General features: G+C 40.5%; 1 protein-coding gene across 1 annotated transcript; it reads left to right on the plus strand.

The window, feature by feature from the left end:
* The first annotated feature begins 937 nt into the window (after positions 1 to 937).
* On the plus strand, positions 938 to 27809 carry ALPK2 (alpha kinase 2). Its single transcript, XM_085529321.1, has 10 exons — positions 938 to 2425; positions 6234 to 9105; positions 11555 to 11702; positions 13227 to 13354; positions 13446 to 13481; positions 15230 to 15504; positions 15606 to 15694; positions 19741 to 19958; positions 22529 to 22577; positions 27200 to 27809. The coding sequence occupies exons 1-10, from the start codon at positions 1061 to 1063 to the stop codon at positions 27432 to 27434; spliced, it is 5415 nt and encodes a 1804-aa protein (XP_085385447.1). The 5' UTR covers positions 938 to 1060; the 3' UTR covers positions 27435 to 27809.
* The last annotated feature ends 108 nt before the right edge of the window (positions 27810 to 27917 follow it).

Here is a 27917-nt window from a genome sequence, read left to right on the forward strand (position 1 = left end):
TTGCTACTGCACAACTGTCTGAAAGTAAGATTTAATCAGGAAATTGGAGCTGGCCAGCCTCGTTTCGTTACTCTCTCACCACACTAATGGCAAACTCAGAGCCACGGGATTGCTCTCAGCACAAGTAGCCCAATAAAACTGAACCAGACTGATTTTTCCAGGTATCACTACAAACACATTTTAGAATTCAGAACCATAGAATCATCCAGATTGGAAAAGACCTTCAAAGTCGTCGAACCTGACCATCAACCTGACCTACTGAGCCCCTTCACTAAATCACATTCTAAATGATACTGCCTTCCTACCTACTTCCTTTATATATATATGTATACACATATGTCTCTATGATGCCAGTGTGACCATCAGAATAGCAGCTACCTGGTACCGTGGAAGCTGTGCTTGTGTCAATATTTGCATTGGTCTATATAATTCTGTTAGCATTTAGAAATGTCTAAATGACATGCACTAAAGCTTATTCTCTGCTGCTGTGTGTTTGTGCAGGCATGCTGAAGGATTTTGCTTCCTAGCACAAATCACTTTGGACAGCTGCAGCATCTCCCCTGCAAGTGGCTCTGCACATCTAACTGGATTATAGTTACTGCTGTTAATGTTTGATCTTGGTTATTAGATCACGGTGACTCCTTTTCTGGAAATACTTGTGGCAGTTTACTGTCTGTTTGAAAATATGTGTACTTACTTTAAAAATAATTTTAACCTTTAGATTTCTCTTATTTGCAGGTGAACAGAGCAAGATGCCTCACTTTATTGGACAGTGTCTCAGAACTGTTTGACAGCTAGACTGACCTTCTGTTCAACACTTGCTGAGTGGGAATGATGTACAAAAATCATAATTGCTTGCTGACCTAAATGACTACGAGGGAAACTTCAGGCTAAAATGAGCAGAACGAGGAACATTTTTCACTACCAAAGTGTTACACCTACGAGGGTGACCCCATGTTAATTTTAACAAATTCTGGCTCTTCAAAAATTAGTGTTTCATTACACAAGAAGCTCAAAAGTATTGTTCACATGTGAGGAATCCTGCAAACACTTGCATAACATGGAAGACAACATGGATATTAAAAACGTATTTAAAACGGAGGAAAATACTTGCTGTGTAAGGGATGTATCACAGAATGGTGATGACCTAACTAATTTTAACAGTATGGTCTATGCCACTGCTGGAAGAGCTGAGAAAAATTGCAGCAGACAGGTGCATTCCCACCCTACAGATCCGTTCACTGATTGTACAGACAACTGTTGCCTTCACATGGAAGACTTTCTTTCTGGTCATTGTCTGGCAGACATCCAGGCATGTGAAAAGACTGAGCTGGATAGATCTCAACCCAGGAATGCCCTGCTGAGTGAGTGGGACAGTCCCATAGTAAATCTCAATTATTTTGTAAAAGATGATCCTGAAAATTCTGATAGTATTGTGGAAATCTATCCAAGTGTAAGCGATGACTTTTGTGATGACGACCTTGAGTATTTAGAATGTTCAGATGTGCTGACGGTACGTGACAATGAAATCTGGGAAAAGAAATTACAGTTCTTATTAGAAAGCGATGATGAAGATGATTTAAAGCTGAGTAAGGATTGTGATGGGTGTGCTTACTTCCTCAGTGAAATGCCGTGCCTGCTTCAAGTGTCAGATAACACTACGCCTATGGATACCACCATTGGCCTCTGTGGTCATCACTCAAAATTCAAAGGAGTAAATGTAAGGAGAGACCCCTCTACTTACAGCCAGTCCACTCTGCAGACAGAGATGACTCTAACTGTTGGACACCACCGGGAGAAAACTACTGGTGTGAAAGACAAAGAGAACTGTAAAGTGCCAGTTGCACCTGCAGCCCTTGAAAATGACTACCTTAAAACGGAAGAAAATAGTAATGGAAGTGTCCAGTCAGCTGCAGATTTCTCAACAGATAAACCGCAGAATGGGGATAATGCACATGCGATGGCGGACTCCTCTGCTGGTGATGCAGGTGCTGCTTTGACAAATTTGACCTCAGAAACAATGACAGAAGGCAATGTGGATGCGGATTTGGTGGATGAAAGCTCACTGACACCAGAAGAAGAGAAAAGAAATCTGCTGGAAGAAAATGCGAGGCACGCTGTCTCTACCTTAACAGAAAGTCTAAGAAGAAACCTTTTAAAGTTGTTGAATCCTAAAGAGCTTTGCAGATATGTAAGTAATATAGGTCAGTCTTTTCAGACTGCAGCAGAAATTGAATCCAGTGCTTTGTTTCCAAGTCAGGAAGGTGTCCTTTCAACACAAATCTGCGAGGAGACGGAAAGCTTGCAAATGCAGGCTGGTTTGTGTCATACAGAAGAGGCAGATAAAGGCTCTCGTTGGGAACAGAAAAGGACTTGGGGCTTGTCTGAGCAAAATCAGATGCCATCTGAAAACGTCTCACCCACGGTAAGTAAAGTGTTTATCATTTGATAGAAAGAGCTGTTCTACTGATTTGAATGGTTTTCATTCCCGTTTGTCACAAAATAATGCAAATTTAAATTACTTTGAAAGATACTATTCATGCACTTCTGAATGACAGCTACGTCTGGGAAGGAAATCTGGTTTTGAAAAAGGCCCAAATAAACCATAAGCTGTTCTAATTATAGAGTGAGACTGATAATAGTAAGAGGCACTAATGGGACTCTGGACAGCTGGATAGGGAAATCTGATATTTTGGCTATCGCACAGGTCTTATCAAAGCAATGTTTCTTTCAGCCAGAAAGTTTCTCACATCTCTTTTGTGAGCAGAGAACAGCTTGATTTACTTCAGTTTATATTCAAAGAACAAAATTGTCTCCATTTATGGTGCTGGAAGCCATAAACAAATCGACATAGGTTTACTCTGAATTTATACCAAGGAGGGGAATTTAATCCAGAGGATTAACAGTATGGAGATAAACTGAGCTCTGCTTTTTGAAAGTAAAGCAATGAAAGTTTTAGACATTCCAGTGGAAATACAAAAAGCAATAACACATCAGGCCTCTAAATTGATGATCTTCAAGGACAATACATATTTTATGTTGTTGGTAGGAAACTGATGTGGGAAATCAGCACACTGACTGTACTGTACTGGTACGGTGCTCCACCAACTTTCCTAAGCAGGAGAATTGGGTCATACTTTTTATTTCAGGTAGTAAAGTCTGCAGATATATATTTATGAGTATTTTACCATAAATATTCTCACTTTACTGATTTTAAAGTAAATATCCAAGTGCACACACACACACACAAAATAGTTTTAACAAATAAACACAAGTTCTTCCCAGTTCCACAGCTCTGCCTCATTTATATTCATTGAGTAATAACGTCTCCCAGCTGACATTCAGAGATTGACTATAATCTGGCCACTGGAGTGTCTTAAGCAATAAAAAATCACTGAATCCTTATGCCTGAAAAGCATCTGTAAGTTTCTCTGTTTTTATGGTATATAAAATTCCCATCACATTTTAGTAGCACGCAATGTACTTATGATAGAGAACAGTCCCCTACTGAAACTGACTTACTAATAATTTCCTGAAGTTATGTGTTGCTGTGGTTTGCTCAAGGCATTTTTTTTTCTTTTTTTTTTTTCTTTTTTTTTTTCCCCAGCTGCAGTACAATAACTTAAATACCGGAACTAACAAAGAGCAGCTTACACTGATTGACAGAGTGGGTTCTTTGGGCATCCATAACTTAAACTCTGTAATAGTTAAAAATTAAATAGGACAGAGATGTCTGCACAGATAGGGGTTATGTATTACCACAACTCCAAATCTGGGTTTTAAACAAATGAGAATGAAGATTAAATTTAGAGGTAAATTTCAAACTGAGTGATTCTGAGAAGGAACCAAAGAATCTATCCCATCTAGAATCTACTGTCCAGGACACAAGAAATAGGTGAGCAGCTGAACACAAGGAATAGGTGGGCAGCTTCTCACAGTACCCATATAGAAAGTCAGAAACTCCTCAGCAATCTGCTACTGTAACCTAAGAAAGGCTTAGGAGAATCATCCTCCTATTGCGGCACAGAGGTTTGTGTAGAAGTACACTGTTGCAATAGCTGGAGCTCAGTGTTTGAGACAGCTCTGCCAGAGATATTTTGTAGGAAAAAACACTGGTAACCACTTATGAAAATTTTTATGTTTTCCTTCTGTCAGTGATGAATCAGATCTGCTTAGAGCTACATAGCAGCCACAGAACCACAGCACTAATTACTCAAGGATTTACACTTCCTTTCTTTCCCATTCCCCTCGATGCCAAGCAGCCCTAACTGGAACAACCTTTGCAGTCTGTCTTGTGCAGTAACTGCTGTCCTGGGTGACCTCCTACCATTAGACCAACAAGGTGGGAAGCTCCTGACTCTTCTCATGCCCTCGTGGCCTGGTGCCAGGTGAAACTCTGTGTTTATTAAATGCTGCTGAGCAACTTAATAATACATCTTAAAAACCAACTGCATGAGCTGTATGATATTACATACAAGACAGCCTGCAGAGTTTTCATTCAAGATGCCATCCCTACCTAGTATTCAGCCATTACCCTCAGCATGAGATTCTCCTGGATTTCAGAGCCTGCATCCTCTGGCTCATTGAATGTCAGTAATTTTTGTCGACTCATAGAATCATGAAGGTTGGAAGAGATAATTGGATAAAAATCCAACCACCCATCTCCAATATTTCCCACCAAACCATATCTCTAAGTGCTACATCTATCCTTTCCTTAAACATCACCCGGGATGCTGACTCCACCACCTCCCTAAGCAATATGTTCCAGAGCCTGACCTCTCTTTCTGAGAAGAAATTCTTCCTAATATCCTCAGTGCAACAAGAGGCCATTTTTCTCTCATCCTGTTGCTATTACCTGGGAGAAGAGGCCAACACTCATCTCACAACAACCTCCTTTCAGGGAGTTGGAGAGGGCAACAAAGCCTGCCCTGAGCCTCCTCTTCTCCAGACAAAGCAATCCCAGTTCCTCAGCTGGTCCTCATATGACTTGTGGTTGAAGTCCTGCTGAAACTGGCAGGTTCAGAGAGATTCTGTGGCATAAGCAAAATTTTTACTGCCTATACTGTTAGCTCAGGAAGAACAATATGTTGTGTTAGCATATTTATGGAGTATTTTTTTCCTGCTGATTAGATCCTCTCTTCATCGTGCCAGAGATTCTCTTTGCCCATTATTTTGTTCTCTCTCAGGTCAGAACAGCTTGTTCTCATAAAACTTGAGTTACAACTCAGTTTGATCATCCTAACGCAAATTTACATCACCTCTAGGTATTTCTGAATTTCATTATAGCAAAGTTGGGAAGGAGGACTGCCACAAATCATCCATGTAACTGAGTAGTCTGGCAGGAAACAAGAGGATTTTGTTAGATTCCAGGACATCCAAAACAGCAAGAATTGCATCGGCCAGTGAAACTGTCCACTGTGGCATCTACTGCTGTGTGAGATATCCTAGAACTGCCACGTGCAATGGAGAACCACAGTTCTGAGTGTTTTGTTGAGGGACACTGCTGAGCTTAGTGAGTGCAGAAATGCAGTTGTGGGTTGTTCTCCAGCACTGCCATGAAGGAGAGGGTGTGTGCTGGGAGCCGCAAGCAGAAACAGGTGGGAATAAGTAAAGGAAGGAAGGAACTGGGTTATCCGTCAGAAGAACAAAAGGAAATTGAAAGAGTGTCTGTACAGCTGTGATAGGAATCAGCACAAGGGGGATCAGGTTGAAATCCAGCAAATGGTTTCATGGAGGCCAGTAACCAGCTGTCAGATAAGAACAGGTTTAATGGCAAGCAGTGAATACAAAGGGGTGAGGATTTATGCCCCAAACCAGTGATGAGTAAGAGTTACTGCTCTTGTCAGGGGCCTGTAGGGAAGATGGAGAGGGATTTTATCAGGGAATGGAGTGATAGGATGAAAGGTAACAGATTCAGACTAAAAAGGGGAGATTTAAGAAGGCTTTGGGACTCTGGCACAGGCTGCTCTGAGAAGGTGCTGATGCTCTGTCCCTAGAGGAGGTGCTCAGTGCCAGGCTGGATGGGGCCCTGGGCACCCTGGTCTGGTGAGGGGCAAGCTATCCATAAACTGTAGGTGTTGACAAGCATAAAAACATAAATAACAACAACAAGAAGTTCATTAGGCTTATTGCAAATCAGAGCTCTAGTTTGGGTCTGTGTCAAGCAGCAATTCTAATTTTTAATTCCATCATGTTTCTTTTTCTTTTCCATTTTTCTTTTTCTTTTTTTGTAGAATCAAGGTGACAGTCTTAAAGTCTGTGCCCAGAACTGTGATAGACAATGTATGGAGCCTGAAACAGAAAAGGAAGGCAACTCCATGACTTGTGAGAGTGTAGGAGTCATCCATTCAGCTTCAGAAGCACTCCATACTGAGAAGACATTACAAACAAAAAATGCAAATTTACAGACCTATTTCCAACACGATGCTCCTTGTGATAAGGGAGAAAGTTGTCACCAAAAAGTCTTCTGGAAACAAGGAACAGATATTAGTAGTAATGACAAGAAACCTAAGAATGACACTTCACCTTTTCCCTTATGGGACACAGGCTCTGTTCCTGATAAACAAGAATGTTTATGCGCTGTCCTCTCTTCTGCAAAGCTGTGTGATGAGCCAAGGGAGAGAGGGCAAAGGTGTGATTTTGACTCACATGACAGCAATGACACAGATACTCTCTGCAGTGTATCATGTGATGCATCTCTGTTTGAAGCTAATCCCCAGTCAGTTCTGGAATCTGGAGAACCTGGGTGCAAAGGAGATGCCAATTTAGCTGCAGTGCATGACAAACTGTGGAAACTTCTTCATGAAGATGACTCAGACTGTCAAATCCCATTTAAAAACTGTGGAATCACAAGTTGGGAAATGAGGCCGACAGACACCGGAGTCACAGAAATGAACTTCTTGCAGGAGACCTGCTCTGATCATCCTTTGCCTCAAAATGTGATAGAACAGCAGGAACTTATTACACAACCACCGACTGGAGAAAGAACAGAGAAAGAAGACTGCAGTGTTTCTAATATCCTACTGAAAACAGATGAAGCATATCATAGTGTATCCAGAGGAAACATTTTTCTTACAGAAGCAGATGGTACGTGTCTAAGTTCTAGCAGTGGAAATAAAGCAGAAACACTACCTGTTTGTACTTCAAAAGATGTCTTAAATGCAGAGGTGTGCTTGGAGCAGAAGCCAAATCAAACAATAACTGGCAGTAATGGATCCATTCAAATGACAGTTTCTTGGGAAGGAAATCTTACTGTTAATAATGCTTTCCAAACACGTGATGCGGAACCCCCTCAAGTATTAAAAAGTGCTCAGAGTAGTGATTTCACAATGGACAATGAAAATTCAGCTTATGTGTTAGAGAAGTCACAGTGGACAACTAGACAATTACTCCATGCTGAACAGAGCATACCATTGGTAAATAAGACTATAACTGAAAGCGCAGGTGAAGATGACTGCCATTTTAAAGACTGCTATCCAGCAAGAAATAATCTGACATATTTCCCTGAAAGGCAATTTGTTGTCCCCAGTAATTCCTCTGATGAAAATACCCATCAGTCTACGCATGGAAGACACACTTCTGTTAACACCATAAATAAAAGTTGTGAAGACGAGAAACAAAATCACTCAGACTTGAGAGCACAAAATGGCACTAATTCTGGCAGTAATCATCATCTGAAAAATTATGACTGTCAAGATGTTCCAATTGTTTCTAATGCACAGAAGTACAGTTACGTAATGAAACCGCCCGATTTAACTAATGCTCCTGAAAACATAACCTGTCAGAATCTACCTCACAATACATACCAAATGACAGAGTTACAAGAACAAGAAATAGTACTCACTCCCTCTTGTGAGAATCCCTCATTAACAGATTTTTGTGTAGAAGTGCCCAAATACGAACCAAGTAAAACAGAAAAAGAACAGAGAGGCATTTGCGTAGGAGATGAACGAGGGGGTGAAACTTCCCTCAGCTCTGGAGTTAGAGATGCAGAGAGTCAGCCTGCAGCTTCCCCTCCCAACATGTCAGAACAACAGCTGCTTTTTCCCTGCAAAACTTTTATGTCTGATGAAGAGTTAAAACCGGATTCTTCCAATAGTTGTACATATGCATCTGGCAATGTAACATCAGCATCAGTTAGTACCCCACTGCCAAGAATGCTTCAAAATGAGTATAGCAGCACAGCAAATGATGATTACAGAGATGTCAGCAATCAAATGGATACCCAGCAAGTAACCATAGGAGAAACATCACCATTCTTCATACCTGCAAGCCAGCCAAAGGGCACTATTGATAGTATATCAGCAATGGGATCATCTGGCACCGGAAGTCAAACACAAGCAGAATACACACAAATTGTTGTCAAAGTAGGTGAAAAATTGAGTAAGTCGAGAGCTTTCTGCAGAGTGTTGCAGGATGAGTTCCATAAGGTACCTGAAGCAAACAAGGAGAGAGCAACCTTGTGTGAAAATAAACAAGAGATTCAAAGAACTACTGAGTACAGCCCAGATGATACTGAAATGAAGTTTCCTTTGCACACTGTAATTAGCTCCAAGGCTCAAAGACAGGTAAGCAATAATATCACTAAGCAGTCCTCTCCTGACTTGATCTCTTCCAGCAAGCTGACTGACTTTGACTATTCAATTAAGTCTACTCCATTTCATAAAGATGGAGATGTCATGACATCAGAGGCTGCAGTAGGTGGTTTAGTTGGTTTGCCACCAGGTGATTCAGGAGACAACATCTGTTGTCAAAGGCAGCCACCCTACAGTAGTACTCAGCTACACTCCTTAGCGTTGACCGCCTATGATCCATTCCCTGCTGATGCAAAAAGGCAAGAGAGTCAAGAAAGATGGAAGCCCTGCCAGACCTCACCAGCTGTTGCTGAACCTGAGCCCATCAAATGTAAGCAACACATAGCAAGGAGTGGGAATCTAGCTACTGGAGCAAAGAAGAAATTACCTCCAGCAACACTATCAAAGAAGCCCCGACTGGCAGAGAGGGGAAATGTCAGCAAGGATCCTAGCTGTCTTAAAAGTGAGGCCAACATCATCTATAAAGAAAACAAAAAAGAGCAAAGGAAGCTAATTTCAAAGGAGAGCAAAGGTAAAGAAAACTGATTTTCTTTTCTGTCCTTTCCCATCTTTCATACTTCAGTAGGAAGTTAATAATGGTTAAGCACGCTGCAAGCCTTCCTCAGTCAAAATCACATCAATCAAATGTGTCCTTCCCCCACTGGTGTTAATTTCTCATTGTGATAACTTAACTACTTGCATCCCTATGCCACATAACTGATACCTCCCTAGAATCCTTTTCCCACCTGGCAGATATATTTATCAACTTTTTATCTTTCTTGAATTATCTACTTCTTTGTCACCTCAAGTCAGTTTTTAGAGGTGGATAGCATGGTGGTAGCATATAACAGCACAGTATAGCAGCTGCTAGCCCAGGACTACCACGTCATTATGTTCCTATGGGCAGTATTCCCAGTTATGCTCCTACATGGTGGTTCCCCAGTGTGATTACACTATCTTGATTACCAGCTGGTTTTAATGCTAGTGAAGTATTATTGTTACTAGTAGAGTGCCACTGATAAGCGTGTTTTGCAGTCCTATCTGATGACTGATGGCTGGTTCTGCATTCCTTGTCACTGCTATTGCTCAAAAATGACACTGATGGAATTAGCATTTTGAAACTGACCTTAACAAAAGCACAGGACTGAAATGAGTAGAAGGTTGCTTATCAAGGCTCCTAGGAGACTGATAATGGATAAAACGAAATGCAGATGGGAGCAGCAGTGTAACAGCTAGACAGATGAGGTGTTTGTGGTTTCTATGGATACTTTGCAAGGATCAAGGTCTTACTTTCACCTTTTAATACTGCTTTTTACGTTCATATCCTGAAATAATTTTAAAGATCAGAGTAAGCCTGAGCAGTATCTTGAGGTAAGCTAAAAAACTGTGATGCTTTTCAGAGCTTCTAATTACAGTGCAGTCTGATCAGACTTTAGAAAGTAACTTTATTCAGACGTGTCCTTTGCAAGCATGTTTACCTATGATAAATGACTGAAAGGGGATGATGGGAGATGAGCTAAACTGAGCAGTATTCAGTGAGGACATTCTCTTCTGTATTATTCCCACCTCCAGGAGGAATTGCTTTGTGGCTAGCGCAGGAAAACTGGAGCCTTTCATTCTATTTCCAGTGCTGTCACATACTCTCTGTGCCATTTCAGCCCTGATTCATCAAGGTTCTTAGACCTAAGGACTTAAGTGGTTGCAAGGCAAACATAGCAGTGAATCCCAGGTGCCTGACCCCTTGGGTCGGATTTAGCATTCCTTGGGCATTAGAGGGGGAAAGTTAGGCTGCTGGCATGGAATTCCTGAGAGAGAAGTGTCATGCCAGCTCATTCAGCGTGCAGCAGAATTAACATGGCAGGAAACACGACACCCAGCATGTTGCATCCCTTACGTCTGGCAGGGATGTCTCGCTTGAGTGAAGGGATGTGTCACGATCCCCAAACCTCTCCCTAAGCGTATGTCCATTCCCTCTCATAACAAAAATAGGCAGGACCCATTTCTTAACTTCTTTCCTCAAGGCAAAGGGGGACTCTCCACATCTCTCTCAGGCTTTGTGACCAGCACCATTGCCCAGGCCACATCATGCAGGCCCCAGCCTACACCCTGAGCCCTGGGTTCCTGCTGCCACAGCTGTCCTGTATCCAGCAATATGTATGAGCAGAGAACTGGGACATCAGGGCCTTCCCTGAGCTGGGCAGGATGTTCTCCTTCTGGAACCTCAATAAGCCATTGATTTGCTCTGCACAATAGTCTGTCTTTAGTAAAAGTACCAAGTCTTGTGACTGGAAAATAGGGACTTGCTTTAGAGGCAGGAAATGAATTGTTTGGAGAAGGAAATAAAGGCCACTGCCATTGCCGAGTGCCCTTGCTATTGGTGGAGCTAATATCTGAGCACTGAGTGTGGGTTCCTCCCTGCAGCCGTGTTTAAAGGAAATGGGACCACCACTGCACCTTACAATAAAACCCAATCCTGGCAGCATGCATTATGTGTATTACTAGAGCAACAGACTGGGCACTTCATGGGACTTGGAGTCGTTTGTGTCAGAGACTGTGAATGGGTTAAAAAATACACCTGTAACAAGTAATTCCAATAATGTAACCCTGCAGTGTGCTGGACTCTGGTGTTGTCTCTTCTTGTACCATTAAAACTGGCCATTCAGTCAGTGAGAATGTCTTCTGAGTAAGAAGTGATTTTATGTTGTTGCCCTTTCAGAATAGAACTTTCCTTGGTTTTATTCCATAAATTCAGAACGTCTTTGCATTGAAAACATTTCCATTGGCTGCAGGGGCACTGAATCAATCCCTTGAAACCTCTGTACTTCAAAGCCCTGAGTTTCTGCATCTTAAAAAAATGTGGTTCTTTACCAGTATTGTCAGATTCGTGTTCTTAGCACGTGCAAAACATTCTGGAGTTCCCTTAAAGTGCCAAAACACTCTCATGATCTTCCAGTCCTAAACTACAACTCTTCTGTTTCAAGCTCCCAAGCTGCTGAAGAAAATCCAGGTGGAACTGTTTCCTGACTGCTCTGGAAATATTAAGCTGTGCTGTCAGTTTGGAGATATTCATGGAGACTCCACCATTACATGGACTAAAGACTCCAAGTTACTCGCTCAGCTGCAGAGAAAGTAAGTGAATGTTTTTGTTAGGCTGACCATTTCTGAATAGCTGCTGCGAAAATACGCTATTTGCCAGCGGTTCACTCTTTAAGTACGTCAACAGCATCAGTGTGAGTGGTGAAAAAAATGCATTAAACGGAGTCATTAAAAAGCATACCTTCACACAGTGCATTAATTTGTTCTAGTTTGCATTCCATCACTCGTAATTCCTCTCAGCTCATTCATAACCAGTCTCATCGAACTTTCAAGTGCAGTAAAAGATCATATGAAGTTTCAGTCTCAGCACCCAGGCCAAGCGATATAAACACTCCTGGTTAATGTGGCAGGCTGGCTGTCCTTGTGTGTTGGAAATGAATTGCTGAAACAACTAACATGCAGTGTAGAGCTTGAAGTGATCACTCCTTTGAACTTCATATTCTGTATCAAATGGAGCTTGAAGCTGATTGGACTAAAAGACGGAGTTGTATTTCAGGAAAATGATCTCTTCCATCAACCCAGCCAGTTAACTTGACACCAAGTGACTGGAGGCAGTGCAGTGAGAAGGGTGGAAAATAAAAGTCTCTTAAGGCCTTTATCAGGATCGTTTCCAGCGTATCCTAAAACCACATTTTTATGAAATAAGTTATTTTTTTCCACTGTGCAGTAAGTTTTTTTTTGTAAAACATAGTTCTCAAGATCCGTTTATGTTTCAAAAAATCAAAATTAACAATACTCAAGGCAAAAAAAGGGTGGGAAATACTGAGTGAGGAATTACACAGGTGGGGTGAGGAGGGGCACAGGAGAAGAGAGAACACAAAGCAAAAAATCAGTGTTATTGGGAAAATTGTGGAAAATCTGTAAACACAGGGAAAGAAGACTAAGTATTTCTAAAACTGACGCCATCTGAGAACAAGAAAATAAAGAATCGTTAAGCACATTGGCTCCAAAGTGCAGCAGAGTAATAAATACGTAAATAAACCTTTTCTTAACTAACTCAGCTTGAATTCAGTCAGCAAGTTTTAATACTCATTTCTGCACAAGTTATATCAATGTGTATACCGAAACTTAATCATGTAGTCAGTTAAACCAAAACCTTGCTGACTTGTACAAAGCCAAGATCAGGCTTGGATTTTAGTCAGCACAACGCCTATTGCTTCCAGTCACATCAGACATTGCTCCCTGCCACCACTGAGTGTTTCCAAATATTCCCATGCTGAGTTTTCCAAATACTATAGGTATCAACAGTAAAATGTCCTTTATATTTTCTTGTAACACCATTATACGTTATGGATGCGTCACAAAATGGATGGGAATACTAGAATGCCTTTTGGTGTGATTTAATTCTTTGTATGCAGACTCAGCTGAGCTATGTTTATCTCAGGATGTAGTAGGAAAATCTGTTGTGAAGCACTGAATGGATGCTTCTAAGAGAGTGAAGTAAAATATTTAATCTACTTGCACCTGTTTTGAATAAGTTTTTACAGTGAAGACAGAAATTCCAGGGAAATAACTGTTAGAAATATTCACATGAAAAATGAACATATTCTGTTCCAGTGCCCAGGATGACTCTCCCGTCTCTTTGGCAATAGCTAAAGCGAGTAACAAAGACCAAGGAATGTATTATTGCTGCTTGAGTAACGTATATGGAAGGGTGACTGCTGAGTTTAATTTGACTTCTGAAGGTAAGTGCCAGTTCTTCATTCATTTGGTAATAATGACAGTGGCAGTTTCCATTCATATTTTTTGAAAATCTCTTTCTTTGTTTCCTTGCAGTCTTGGAACATCTTTCAAATTTTCAGAACTTTGAAGGTCAGTATACACATCTGGTAAATCATGTGCTTAATTATTTGTTCCTTCTTGTTTCCAGATAGAAGAAAGAATGAAAAAAATGTAACCAAAATAATTAGCAGCATTTTCATCCAAGTTGTGTAGGCTCTTGATTTTGAGGTACAAACTGTTCTCAAATCTTGTTGAACTGAACTGCCTAATATTATCTAAGAAGTTATGGTGTTACTTAGAAGCTGCATTGTCTTAGTGAATTTAGCTCAAGATACAGAGTGAGGCCTAAGGAACATTTCAGACTCAGAACCCTCTGAATAAGGAAATGGATAGCCTTGCTAAGATAGTTATAGTGACCTGTAGTTGGTTAGCAAATAGCTGGAGTGCAGGAGTGTAATCAGTTTCAGCTGAGTCACCTAATTTGCTCTGTGTTGTAATTCTGGTTTTTACCTCTCATCTACTTATAGGATTGTATCATAATTCAGGTTGGAAGGAACCCCATGGGGTCATCTTCTGTTCAAAGCAGAGTTAGGCATGGGGTGAGACCAGGCTTCTTATGGCTTCATCCAGTGAGGTCTTATTATTTTGGGTTATTATGTGAATACATATGAATTCAACTTGGGCTTGAATTCTGCTGAGGAAAGTGCAGGCAATGTGTAAATTGGTAAGTCTATGCATGATACTGTACAGGTGAATGTTTATGGTAGATCTGAGGAATACTCAGAATTCAGATCTGCGGTTGGATTTTTAGTTTCTTTAGATCATAGAGATGTGTAGCTCTGGGCTTCAGCTGTAGTATATGATCCCTTTAAATTTTCAGGCTGAAATGCAATGACCAAAACACCTCTAAAGATTTCACAGCTCTGCAGACAGACTACCAGAGACATTTTAAGAGTTAACCCACAGTAAACTATGGGAAGGCCAGGTTTTTGCTAGATATCTTTCCTTTTTTTTTTCTTTTTTTTTTTCTTTTCTTTTTTTTTTTTTTTTTTGTACTCAACTTTGTTTTATTATCAAGAATAAATTCCACTTCAACTCATGGGAGTTTTGTTGATTAAATACCTTCATATAGGATACAATGTTTTGTGCAGAGTGCACACCACCATGGGCTATTCAATTGTACTTCATTGTCTGTGTAACTCATCACTAATGTGAGGCACTAGCACTTCACATTTAGTAATCAGTTAAACAGCATTGCATCATGGGACACAACACTGAGTGCACGGAGACAGAGATGCACACAGTGTACAGAAAGCTGTTTTGGCAGAAAAACCGTATTTGAACACATGGTCTTTGCAAGGCACCTGCTGTGTAACTTTACTCCAAGAAACAGACAGGCATTATGATTTGGAATGCTTTCCCCATATGTTATCCTGTGTTTAATCGCACTCGGCATATGTCTTGCTGTGCTGCAACTAAAAATAGGCAGTGCATTGTAAATTGGTTTATCATTCCTGAACATACTGTACTAGTAAAGAAGCTCTTTCAGCCAATTGTCTGTGTTTTCTTTTTTTGTTTGTTTTTTTAATTTTTTTTTTTCTTGAAGAGTAAGAAGAATAACATCTAGTTCCTTGTTAAAATAAAGACAGGACTTCTCATGTAGCAGAACTGCTTTTTAAAGGAAGGGGAAACCAGGCCTATAATAATGCAAGTGGGGCCACTGTTTCCATAGACCCTACGCTTTAAACTCTATGGAGAAAAGCATTCATCCTCCCATGTCCAACCCTTTGCCTGTGTCTGCAGAAAGACGTGCAGAACAAATTGGCTTTGTGTTTCAGGTGTCGAAGAAATTGAATTCATGCAGCTCATGTTTAGAGAAGATTTCATCTGTGACAGCTATTTTGGTGGGAACCTGCATGGAATATTAGCTACAGAAGAGCTTCACTTTGGTGAAGGCATGCACCGGAAAGCCTTCCGAAGTAAAGTGATGCAAGGCCTCGTGCCAGTTTTCAGTCCTGGACACCCTTGTGTTCTCAAAGTGCACAATGCTATCACATATGGGACCAAGAGCAAGGATGATCTAGTTCAAAGGAACTACAAGCTAGCACTGCAGGTAAGGTTTCTCAGCCCTTTGCAAGTGAAAATTGTGGAGAAAAGCTGACTGGAAATATTTAAACAGCTGACCTGTTACATGTTTTGCACAATATTCCTTAGGAATGCTATGTCCAGAATACTGCAAGAGAATATGCGAAGATATATGCAGCTGAAGCTGAACCTTTGGAAGGCTTTGGAGAAGTACCAGAGTGAGTACCATACATACACATATAGATAGACTTTATGGTTTAACCAAGCAGCAGCTGAGTGCCTCACAGCCATTTGCTTACTCCCACTGGTAATGGGGAGAGTAAATCGGGGAAAAAAAAAGGTAGAACTTGTAAATTACTAAGATGGAATAATTATATGCGTGTACGTATATATTTATGTACAAAATAAGTGGTGTTCAAAACAATTGCTCACCACCCATCAACCAATGCCCTCACAGTCTTCAAGCAGCAGCAGACCCCCTCCCAAACTTCCTTCAGTTTTATGCTTGTGGCTTTTTTTCACATTATATCATATGGTTTGGAATCCCTCTGTCCAGTTTAGGTCTGATTCTGTCTCCTCCCAGCTTCCTGTGTCCCCTCAGTCCCTCACTATGAGGCCTGTATGAGAAGCTGAAAGGTCCTCATCTCTGTGCAACCCTGCTCAGACAATCTAAAATATCAGTGTGTTATCAACAGCATTTTCCTCCTAAAGCCAAAATGTAGCATCATACCAGACACTATGAGAAATAATCAGCTCTGTCCTAGCTGAAACCAGGACAACTGACACTGTCTGCTGTGATTTCTAAAGAAGAAAGGGAATAGTTTCTTTCATATCAGAAATTAATTTCCCCAATATGTGTACATCAGTCTAACAGCTCAGTACATACTTATCTCTGCTGCTGAGGCTGGGAGATGACACCTTGAAGATTTGGCAATAGATCTTATCTGAAGGATTTACTGTTCCAGTCTCAAGCTACTACGTAGGGTTGAGTTTGCAATGGATGGTTGAAATTCCATCTGCCTTGCTTCTACATGCTTGACAGCAGGCTAAATCTCCATCTCCTGTGAGATGATACAAGATTTTCTCACGTGCGCTCATCTACTGAAAAAAATAAAAATAAAAATAAAAATAAAAAAAAATTAGAGCTGTGTGCTCAGCAGCATCCATTAAAAAATTCAAGTTGATTGGCCTGAGGGTCCTGTCCACAGACAAGACAAAAAGAATTTTAATGCACTGACTCAAACTGCGAAAAGCTAAGCCTTGCTAATTGAATATAGTGTGTGGTTTAGTACTGCACCACATCTTCCCCTCTTTACTAATTAGGAGAATTTATGTGCACATCATCCACAGTGGCAGCCGTTTTATGCTGCACCAGAAGGGAACAGGAAGGCTGGACCGATTCCATCCGAGTACTTCATGTGCAGTGCACGTGCTCAACTGGGTTGCATTATTTTCTTTGTAGCTCTTAGGTTAAACTGTCAGTGTGGTGAAGTGGCAGAGGGTTGGGTCAGGAAAAAAGACAGCAGACCAGAGAACAAAAAATGAAGCTGTTATGTAAGGATTATAAAGGAAGCTATATTGTCAAAATGGTGTTTCACAGGGTTGGGGTTTTTTTTCTTTGTAATGATGCAGTAAAGTTTGGACAAATACATTGTCACTGCAACTGCTTCTATACAGATACAAAGGTTTCTCTAAATAAATCATTTCAGCTCTACCTAAAAAGTGACCTCTAGAAAGGTTCCTCAAAGCAACCTTTTCAACGTTAGAAAAAGCAGCAGAGAGAGCAGTGAAATCTTTCAAGGAAAACATTTGTGCTAATTTTGAAATTTTTAATTTCACACACACACAAATAATTTGTGCTCCTTTTTGAAAAATAAATTTTTCTTTATAGAATTTCTGTTCAAGAAATTTCTGTAGATGTGGGATATAGTTTTAATATGAGAGAGTGAGCTTGTACTCTATAAAGCCTAGAAGCCTGGTGCAAATAGTAGGCACATGAAAGGTTCTTATCTGATTGTTTTATTCTAAATAATTGGCTAGAAGACATCAGCTGAAGAGAAAGGAGGTAATGTGCACATATCTGTTTTGCTTTTCTGTTCTTTTCAAAATGTCAAGGCTTGATCTTCCTTTTCTAGCCAACCCTTGTCAAAGCAAAATTGTATTTAAAGGTGTATTTTATAAGGAAAAGAGAGCAAAAGTCATCTTCATTCTCCAGAGTTGTCTTTACAGTAAAAGCTTTAACCTATTTGTGCACATTTAACTATAATAGAAAAGTGAGAGAAGAACAGAGAAAGCTCTGCCCTATAATAATCAGTGGAATGGCATCTAGACACTTGTAAAGGGGCAGGACAGAAAGAGAGATTATGTGGTCTTAAGGTTACTTTACAGTGGAGTTCTACTAACACTTCTATTATCCCTGGACCTTTTTCTTTTCCCTTCAGAGTTCAGTAATATGAGCCTACTCAGAACCTTCTGTACTTGACTGTGGACTAGGAAACTTGCACAGAGTACTCTGTTTATATATGGTTCTATGACCCATGACTGATTCTTTTAGATCTACTCTCAGAGTACATAGAGCACCTTTATGCATTCGTAACCCTGACATTTTCACCACCTAGTAGAAGTATGTCTGGAAGTAACTATACCACCCCTCTGGAAATGTTTCTCTATGAGATAAGGTTGTTTGTAATAAAGCAAGTAACTGGAAACCTGTTTTTGTAAGACTAGTGACAGTCATTTCCCCCGTTTGTTCTGAGTCAGTGTCAGGAGCTCTTGTGAACTAGCTGAAAAACATGGTGATGTTTTGTGACAAACTTCAGATGAATTGCTTTCCAAAATGTATCTTAAAGCAATATTTTATTCCACTCTAATGTACACATATGTGATTTTTTTGCTTACTTCTAAGATTTCAGTCTTGGAGATTTGTACTGCCGTATCAGAACTCTGCCTAATACCACCTTATCCCAGCACCAACAAAAGCAGACTGTCTGTGAAGGAGCTACTTTCCAGATAGTAAGAGTTCTGCTGACAAAGTGTCATAGGCTCATGGAATCACAAGATTTCCTGGATTGGAAAGGACCCTAAAGACCCCGCCACAGGTCCACCTGTGGTCTGATTGCCCCCTACCAAATCAGTATGCCCAGGGCTCCCCTCCAGCTTGGTCTTTAGTCCCTCCAGGGTTGGAGTATCCATGCTTTTCTGGGCATCAGTGACAGTGCTCACTGCTCTCTGAGTGAAGAATTTTTCTTCCTAAGGTCTGACATGAATGTCTCCTCCTTTTGTTTGCAAGTATCTTAAGTGTAGGAGTCAAAGGGACATGATCAACCTCTTCTCTTGTCTGTGGGGACAGGACAAGGGAAAGCAGCCTTAAACTGGAGCATAGTAAGTTCCACATCAGTATGCAAAGAACTTTTTCAAGGTGAGGGTGATGGAGCACTGGCACAGGCTGCCCAAGGAGGTTGTGGAGTCTCCTTCTCTGGAGATGTTCAAGACCTGTCTGGATACCTACCTGTGCAGCCTGCTGCAGGGAGCCAGGGGCTCGGACTCAGTGATCTCTGGAGATCCCATCCAACCCCTACAAGTCTGTGATTCTGTGATTCTTCCTGCCCTCCTCCTCCTCTCTTTTGATGCAGCCCAGGATACAGTTGACCTTCTAGGCTGCAAGTGCAGACGGCTGGCTCATCTCCAGCTTCTTGCTCACCAGATCCCCAAAGTCCTTCTCCACAGGGCTGATCTTGGTGAGTTGTTCTCCTGCTCTGCACAGATATATGTGGATTGCTCTGACCTTGCACTTGGCCTTGTTGAACCTTCTTTTGTTCTTGTGTACTCACTTCTCAAGCCCGTCCAGGTCCCTGTAGATGCCATCCCTTCCTTTTACAGAATCAACTGCACCACTCAGCTTGGTGTCATCAGCAAATTTGCTAGGGATACACTTGATCTCCCTATTTATGTTATTGATAAAGATGTTTAAAAATACCAGTCTTAAGATGGGCCCTGGGGAACATCGCTCATCACTCCTTCTGCCTGGACACAGAGATAGTGACCACAGCCCTCTGTCTCTGACCATTCAACCAGTTCTTCATCCACTGAATAGTCCACCCTTCAAATCCTTATCTATCCAGTTTAGGTCTGAATCTTATTGAGATCTCTTCTGTCTTGGTAGCTGTTCCTTCGCTTTCTGTGATCACTGGCTAATTTGTTTAAATCTTTCTCTTTCACTGACTGAGCACAGTGTATTTTATTATTTTTTATCCCTCGATTTCAGGATCATTCCTATTTTTCTTGTTCATCGCCCTGCTAATAACATCCCCTATGCAACAGTGGAGGAGGAGTTGATTGGGGAGTTTGTGAAATACTCCGTCAAGGATGGGAAGGAGATCAATTTCCTGAGGAGGGACTCAGAGGCTGGCCAGAAGTGTTGCACCTTCCAGCACTGGGTGTATGAGAAAACCAATGGGAACTTGCTTGTCACTGACCTTCAAGGTGAGTTATCTGAACAGGGCAATAAAATGATTGTATTTGTAGTCAAACTACATAGATGCTGCACTTCCAGGAACCAGCTTCTGAGTGATGTTAATCCTGGCATGCTGTGTCTCCTTCTGTAACCATGTAAGGGGCAAAGTCTTCTCCAGATGGGTATAGTATCCTGGCCTATAACTGGTGATATAATCAGGGCATCTCTACATGTAGGTGTGGACACTGGTTTTGGCTGGGAGACTTAGGACTACACCACAGGGACACCTTACATGGGTTATATGCAGAAGCAGTATTCATTTGGTTCATCTTGTGCACACTTGACAAATCTGTTTTTTGCTATTTAGAGTGTATGTCCAGCTTGAGTCCGTTTGTTTGGCAACTCTGGACCAGGCTTCCTGGAGTTGTATATGCATGTTTTTGCTCTGTCTCCCATAAAGGGATCTCTTATACTCTTAAATCACCTACAGAAAGGGATTATGAAAAAATCTTAAGTACTGTAACCTCCCACAACCCCCATTATCCTAATTTGTGCCTTACTGGAGAAGTTGTCTGCCACTCTGTTAATTTCCTCTCCCTTGTCATGTTGCTATTTGAATCATTTAGTAGCAACAGGCTGGAAGCAGTTGCTCAGGTCTGAATCTGTTATGCAAATGACAAAGTCTCATACCTTGAATTTTCAGTGGATATATTTGTGTAATAGCTGCCACTGTAAAAAGATAGTGCTGTGTGTGAGCTCAGAGGCACTGCAGCAATACAACCACATAACAAAAACTACAAGATTAATTTCATGGAACCATCACTCAAATTTAAAAACAAATTGATACAGAGAATTGTTCTTAAAACTTGAGTTTCAACTATTGTAGTGCCTAATAGAAAAAACAGTAAATGGGGTCATTGGGCATATTTTTACTGAGATCTTTTTCAGTATCATATAGGAACTGAGATTTACTCATTGCAAGAGCCTTTGGCAAAGCAAATGGAGGAGTAATACAATTTTTTCAGACAGTTCATATATGTGTTCTTTTCATAAAGTATCTCTTGCAGGTCAGAATAAAAGACACAAGAGCGAGAGCTAGAATATTTTATTTTCTGGCTTCTTTTGAGTGCACTGTACTTACTGTGTGTGTGTCACCCTAGAGGACAGAGAAATCACAGGCATGAATTCCCTACTGTGGTAGCAGCAGCAGACATATATCATGCACCACTGTGACATTTATCAAATCAGCAGAGAAAGGAAATTTTAACCTATATTCCTGTAAATAACAGTTTGGAAAAGGAAAAAACAACTCCAACACCCTTATTAGGGAATTGTCCTTCCACATATCCTTTCAGTGAATCAGAACACTCAACGTGAGTCATTTGGTTTATGATGCCATTTCCCAGATGTTAATGAAATGCCTAAAGGCATTTTGGGTTTTAATAACATCCTTTTAGTGCACTTTTTCCTATATTTAAATTCTTACTGTCTGCACCTCACTCAGGTCCTGACTAGGCTTGAAAAAACAGACTCTTTCAGAAAAAAAGAATGGAGAAGAAATATGCTGTGCACAAACACTTAGCAGCCCTTGTCCTGAGACTGTATGCAACACAATGTGTACATATGTATTTGAAACAGAGAAAGGCAGGCCCTTGCTGAAGGACAACAAAGAAAGGTGGAAACTTAAACCTTTTCCCATACCATTTACTGTGAGAAGGCAGGAAAATCAGGAATATCTAAACAAGAAGACTCCTCAAATAACTAAAAGGGAATACAAAATTGTAGTCTGAGGGAAGCAAAACAGCAGAGATGAATGAATCTGAATCTTTTCCAGGGTTATTGCAACAAAGGACAGCATACCTGCAGCTGCTGAAGAGAAACAACCCTGCTCTCTGGCCATCTTGTCCTTCCTGTATTTGGCTGCATTTTTTCAGGCATAGCAATAGAGATTTCTAGGAGTATTCTACAACAAAACCCATCATTTTCCCACATAGTAAAAATGCACACTACAGAACTGGATTCAACCTATAAAAAGTCAAGAAAGGGACTTATTAAGGGAAAAAAAAAAGAGGGATAAAGGGATTTTGGCTCTCTCCACAGCTGAAAACAAGGCAGCCTGACCAGGTTGAGCAGTTGAGATATTCTTACTGATAAACATTGTGGCACAAGCTTGCAAAGCACCAAGACACAAACCCAAAAATAAACATATCCACCTCATGGCATCTGCACGAGGAAAGATTTTGGGTATTTCTTAAAGAACAGTCATGAAAATGCATCCCCTCTGCCAGTGACTGTCCAGCACAGGAAACGTTGTTTTGCTCTCTTTTACCACCTTGCTGTCTGTAAATTACTGTAATGAGTCTGACATTTAGAAATACCTAGTGATACAGAGCATAAGAGTCCTATTTTTAATCATTGTACTTCAAAGTGTTAAAAAAAAAAAAGAAGAAAAAAAAAGAAAAGGTTGACATGTTTAAAATGAAAAACATAGACTCAGTAAAGAATATTGAAGGCTTCTATATATGGCTTTCTTGAATCTGAAAATATTCCTAGAAATTTTAATCTAACACAAGCTGTCTGTTTCCTTGATGTCTTGTAGGTGTAGGAATGAAACTAACTGACGTTGGCATAGCAACATTGGCCAAAGGGTGAGTGAAAAATTCCTTCTCAACAAGCATGGTTTTGCCTTATGCACCAAACTCTTCTCACTATGAATATTTTGCAAGAAAGTGCAGTGGAATTTATCCTTGCTTTAACTTTGGAATAAAGCAGTCCTCATCTGATGCTTTTAACCCCTCTTTGTTTAAGCTTATAGGAATCCTTCTCTCAGGAAAACACAGTTGTTTTATTCCAAAGGGATGGATCTACACTGTAGATCAGCTTGGGCTTTGCTTTATGTCTCCCGTAAAATAGTCTTATTCACAGTGCCTTTCAGGTGACATACAAAGAGACTACTTGACACATTAGCTGGAGAGAGATAGGGCTGTATAAAGCAGGGCCAACGCTGTCTCCAGTCTGGGGTATGATGGAAGGCCTGGTGTTAGTGCTGTCCAGGGCTTCTGACCACAGAGGATATAGCTCTGAATCCAGTATGCTCTCAGAGCCAGAGCTCCAGCTGGGTTTGCAATCACTAGCACCTCTCCCAGCCAATGCAAATACAAATTCTTAAACGTATCTCATCCTACTACTAGATCCTCCTGCGTGTAGCTCAAGTGGTTCTTCTTCCCTTTAACTCTTTCACTGGAAAAGGAGAGGACTGGAGGTTCTAGGGAAGGAGATGCCCTGAGCAGCAGGGTCAAAGTTTGTATTGCTCTTTTTTTGCAAGGAATTTAAAGGAATGGTGCTGGGACTGGATGAAGGAGCTCAGCCAAAATCCCTCTTGCAGCTAACAAAACTGCCAGCTCTTTAGAATACACATTTCCAAAAGAAGCTTTTAGAAAAGGTTCTTTTCTCAGTTTGGAACTCTTCAAGTTAGTGTTTCTGCTTTTAGCTGAACAGAACAGAATATCCTGATTTGCAAGGGACTCAGAATGATCACTGAATAATCACTGACTCCATTCTAGGCAGTGACATTAACTTTTATTGAGCCTGTATTCTTGTCAGCTGCATGGGTAGAGGGAAGGTGTCTGTTTGGCTTTGTACATACTGCTTATCTGATGAAAAGAGGAAGTGCGTTTAGAGATTCGATGGTATCTCTTGCCCTTCTCTCTCAAAAGTAGCAGTACTGAGCTGTAACAAGAGATCTTTTCATAACACTTAAAGAGGCCCATCTGAGACTATTTTTGCAATGGCTTCAGACCTTTTGGGAAAAAATGAGCACCAGTATAAAGATACAGGCTTTCAATGTTCTAATATTTTTCTGCTTCTGGTTATATCACAGACGGTGCCAATGATAGAAATAGGCAGAGAAAGTAGTTTTTCAGATCAGCCGTATGCTGGAAAGGCAAAGTGAGTGAGGGGGCAAAAGGCAACCAAACAGCCCTGGTTCTACTGTTGTCCTCTTCTACTGCTCAACTGCTTGAAATGGCAGGCCAGGGGGTGCTCGTCCCAGTACAAAGCACAGCAACATTGATCACTGTGGGGAAAGAATTATCACCACTGTCTTCCTCATTTTTAAGTCACAACAAGAACACCAAGGCTAGCCCCAAGTTTGCCTGCCTCCCAAAGTTTACTTGTTCCCCAGATCTCTCTCTTGGAAGAAATTGAGATAAAGAGTATAGAAAAACACTCTGGTTGCTGTTTTTCCTATTCAGAGACCTACCTTTCACTTGAAAATATGTTATTTTTTCTATGATGTAGTGACATCCAGAGATTTAATGTATCACCTAGTGGTTTTCTTTGTGTTATCATTTTGAATCCATTATGAAATATTCATTGATTCAAGCCTTTACTGATGGTGGCTACAATTTTTTTTCATTAGAAAAATATACTTATTCCAGTATGAATTTCTGTAAGCACATTCCTTCTGATGACAATATATTATTCTTCCCCAAGCTCAGCCAGTTGGCTCCGTTGTGTGTGTGTTGCCACCATTCTGTTTCCTGGCACTTTCTGGGTAACTGCCAGTGCTTTTAAATTCATATTTTCCCTTGAGGAATTGACAGAAGAAATGTTACAGTAAAAAAACCCCTCACAACATCATTTAAATTATTTAAAAATTGACCACAAGATATGCTGGGAAAATCCTTTCAAAACATTTACACTGTTTCACTCTTTTAGCTGTGGAACCAAAATGGAATCATTTGAAATAGCAGATGAAATGAAGTTGCATCATCTTGTTGTAAAACAAAGATCATAAAAGTTTTATTCAGGCAACAGTACTTTCTGGAATCAGGAAATGTATGGGAAGGCCTTCAGTGATGTCATCTGGCTCAGTATGAGCAACTACTCCTATACCAATGCATATTGGACTAGGGAAGATGAAGGCAAAGTGAGAAAATAAGTATACAGTGCAAGCTGCCATAGGGATCACATTGGACATGCATAAAGGAATATGTATTCTGATTATCAATTTGTTTGACATTTAGTTAAATATATTGCCAGGCAATTAATAATTTCAGGTCCTGTATTTTTCTTTAATACTCCTTCCTGTAAGGCGCAGCAATAATAACCTGCCACTTGATATTTTTTTTCAGCAAGCTTGGGTGTGGAAATCAAACAAATACAGAGAATGCATAACTACAAGTTATTGCTGCCTTTGGTAGTTTGTATCCATGCCTGTGGAGATCATATATGCTGTATGTTGTGGAGAACATACTTAACTATTAGATGGTATCATTGGCTGGTGCATGGAACTGAATGCTCTTTGAGTTCCTTTCTAACTCAAGCCATTCTGTGATTCAATTATTTTATAATTCCACGAACTATAATTTATTGTATTGTCCAGTTGTGCTTTTAACTGTACTGTTAGAGAGGACACAAAGCTGATTTTAGCTGTTATTGCCTCTGCAGATTCTTGGCAGACGTAATGAACTCACTGAGGACAGTTAGGCCCTCTGTCTCCAGCTCTCTAAGCCTGTACCAATTACATCCATGCAAAACACAGATATTCTTGGGAAATGTTATCCTTAGTGAATCCATATTGTTTCTGGTTGGAAAGGAAATTAAATACAAGTCAGATTTCACTCCAGCATTGAACTTGTGATACAGGGGAAAAATAAACTGGGAAAAAATCATTCCCTTTTCTGCCCCTGTGCTTGCATAAGAATCAAGATGATAAACAACCTGATGTCATGGTACAGACTGGTACTGATGATTTTGCAAAAGCAACTATCATCAACAGTTTGTGGCCACTGTTTTTCCCCCAGATTTTCTTGCAAACCAAGCATAATAAACAGTATATACTAAAATTCCGTGCCTATGTTCAGCATTACACATTGCTCTATTTATTTATTTATTTATTTATTTATTTATTTATTTAATTCAGGCTCTTCTTTCAAATTTGATTTCTAAATGGGCATTTATGTGTCATGTCTTTCCCCTCTTTCATGTACAGGCTGTGGAGATAGTGATGTTTTCAACGTTTAACACCCTTCAAAGTAATTCTTTTATTTTTCCTGTGGCTGTTTTAACCGTAACTGGAAAACAAAACAGCTGGAAGTACAATTTATCTAATGCAGTGAATTAGATGCAGTACAGCTTCTGTCAATAGGAGGCAAAGCGTATCTGAAAGCAGGAAAGCCTGGAGAGTAATTTTAATGCAGCCACTGGGGTGCACTAGAGTCAGGAAATCTGTCCTTTCAGTAAAATATTTGGTGTGTTCTTTGGCAAATGTAAACAAAGACGGTACAACACAGTGACTGGTTTTTAAATGCAAGCAGCAAGCTGGCTTAGCAGCTGTGCACAGGTGCCCATGTATTTATCCAAGGACAGTAAATGCAGAGATGAAGGAATCAGGAGCGCAATAACCGGTGTTGTGTTGATTAACGCCAGTGCTGTTTTCCAGATGTGGATCTGAAAATCTGGCTTTAAGATATTGATAGGTTTGGCTTGATTCAACACGGCGGTGACAGGCACTGGGGAGTTCAAGCCTGAGAATAAATTCAGCACTCACCCTTCTGTTTCATGGATGATTTAGTTTTGACTAGATTTGGAAGATGGAATCCTGTCCACATTTAATTCATCAGCCACCTAGTCAGTGAATTATGAGAACAAGTTGTACAAAACTGCAGATTGAATTTTTTGGGGATGGTCAGTAGGTTGCTGTTATTGAACAGAAAACATGAGGGCAATACAGCCTGTGGAATTTAGAAGCCATTCGCTAGCACAGACCTTCTCCCTGTTACATGTACCACAGGCTATAACAGCATGAATGGTTCGTATTAAGCTTACAAGTCCTGCCAAACTGTGACAGAGCTGCAGTCGTTGTGCCTGTGCAGAACAAATGATGCAGTCTGGAAGCACACAAGGAGGTTTGTGTGGAAGCAGTGACTAACAAACAGCAAACAGCTGGGAAATCTCTGATGCAAACCTTTGGTTTCACCTCTCTGGTTTTTCTATGATCTGCCATAGGAGTTGGAGCTGTTTGGAGGCTGCAGAGCCAAGGTGAAACCCTCCCTCTTCCACCACTGCTCATTACACAGTTTTCTTCACATCATAATGGCTCAGTTTGAATATCTGTGAGTTAGTGCCTCTCAAAGCAATATGAGTGGAAGAGACTTACTTAATATTTTCAAGTTGCTTATGTGTCAGCAGTCATACTCTGCCTCCCCTGTGCTGCCAATGAGTCTTGAAATCCAATTTGACTTCGTTTTTTTCTTTGTTGCTACAGGTACAAAGGTTTTAAAGGCAACTGCTCCATTTCCTTCATTGAGCAGTTCAGAGCCCTCCACCAGTGCAATAAGTACTGCGAGATGCTGGGTCTGAAATCTCTCCGATCCACTCATCAAAAACAGAGGAAACCAACATCCATGAAAAGCAAAACTCTACCAAACTCACCAGCTATTAAGAAGACAGTATGCAAGAAAGCAAGAGAACCTAGAGACTTCACATCTTCAGAGCACTGAGTAGCACTGTCCCAGCATGTGAAAACTCCTCTTGGGGATATAAAATAGTGGTAGGCACCAATGTTCTTACAAGAGAATAATATTTGGGGATATTGTTATGAAATCATCCAATGCTGATGCCAGCAACGGAGAAAGGAGATGTTTCTGTCATGTAGATTCAAGATTTTGAAGGTAAACTCAGCCACCTGCCTGGATTATTTTACAACTGTTCTATGCACTGGTATCTGTATATTTTGAGTCTCGGCCATTGAATGCACCACGAGTCTCCAGAGAACATCTTCCCTTCTGTTTGTGTGTGCATGTGAACCTGTGGTTCAGCTGTAATGTAACAGCAAAGTGTTTAAGATGCCACTTAGTAAAAAATTTTGCACAGTATTGTTCAGACTGCTTTCTAAGTGTTGTTTTCTCTCTTTGCATGTTGTAGTACAACTATATTACTATTTTCATCATAATGTTTTTTCCCACTTACATGTAAATCAATAC

The sequence above is a fragment of the Coturnix japonica genome, chromosome Z, assembly GCF_054131305.1.
Source record: "Coturnix japonica strain WE chromosome Z, WE-NBRP24, whole genome shotgun sequence".
NCBI lineage: Eukaryota > Metazoa > Chordata > Aves > Galliformes > Phasianidae > Coturnix > Coturnix japonica.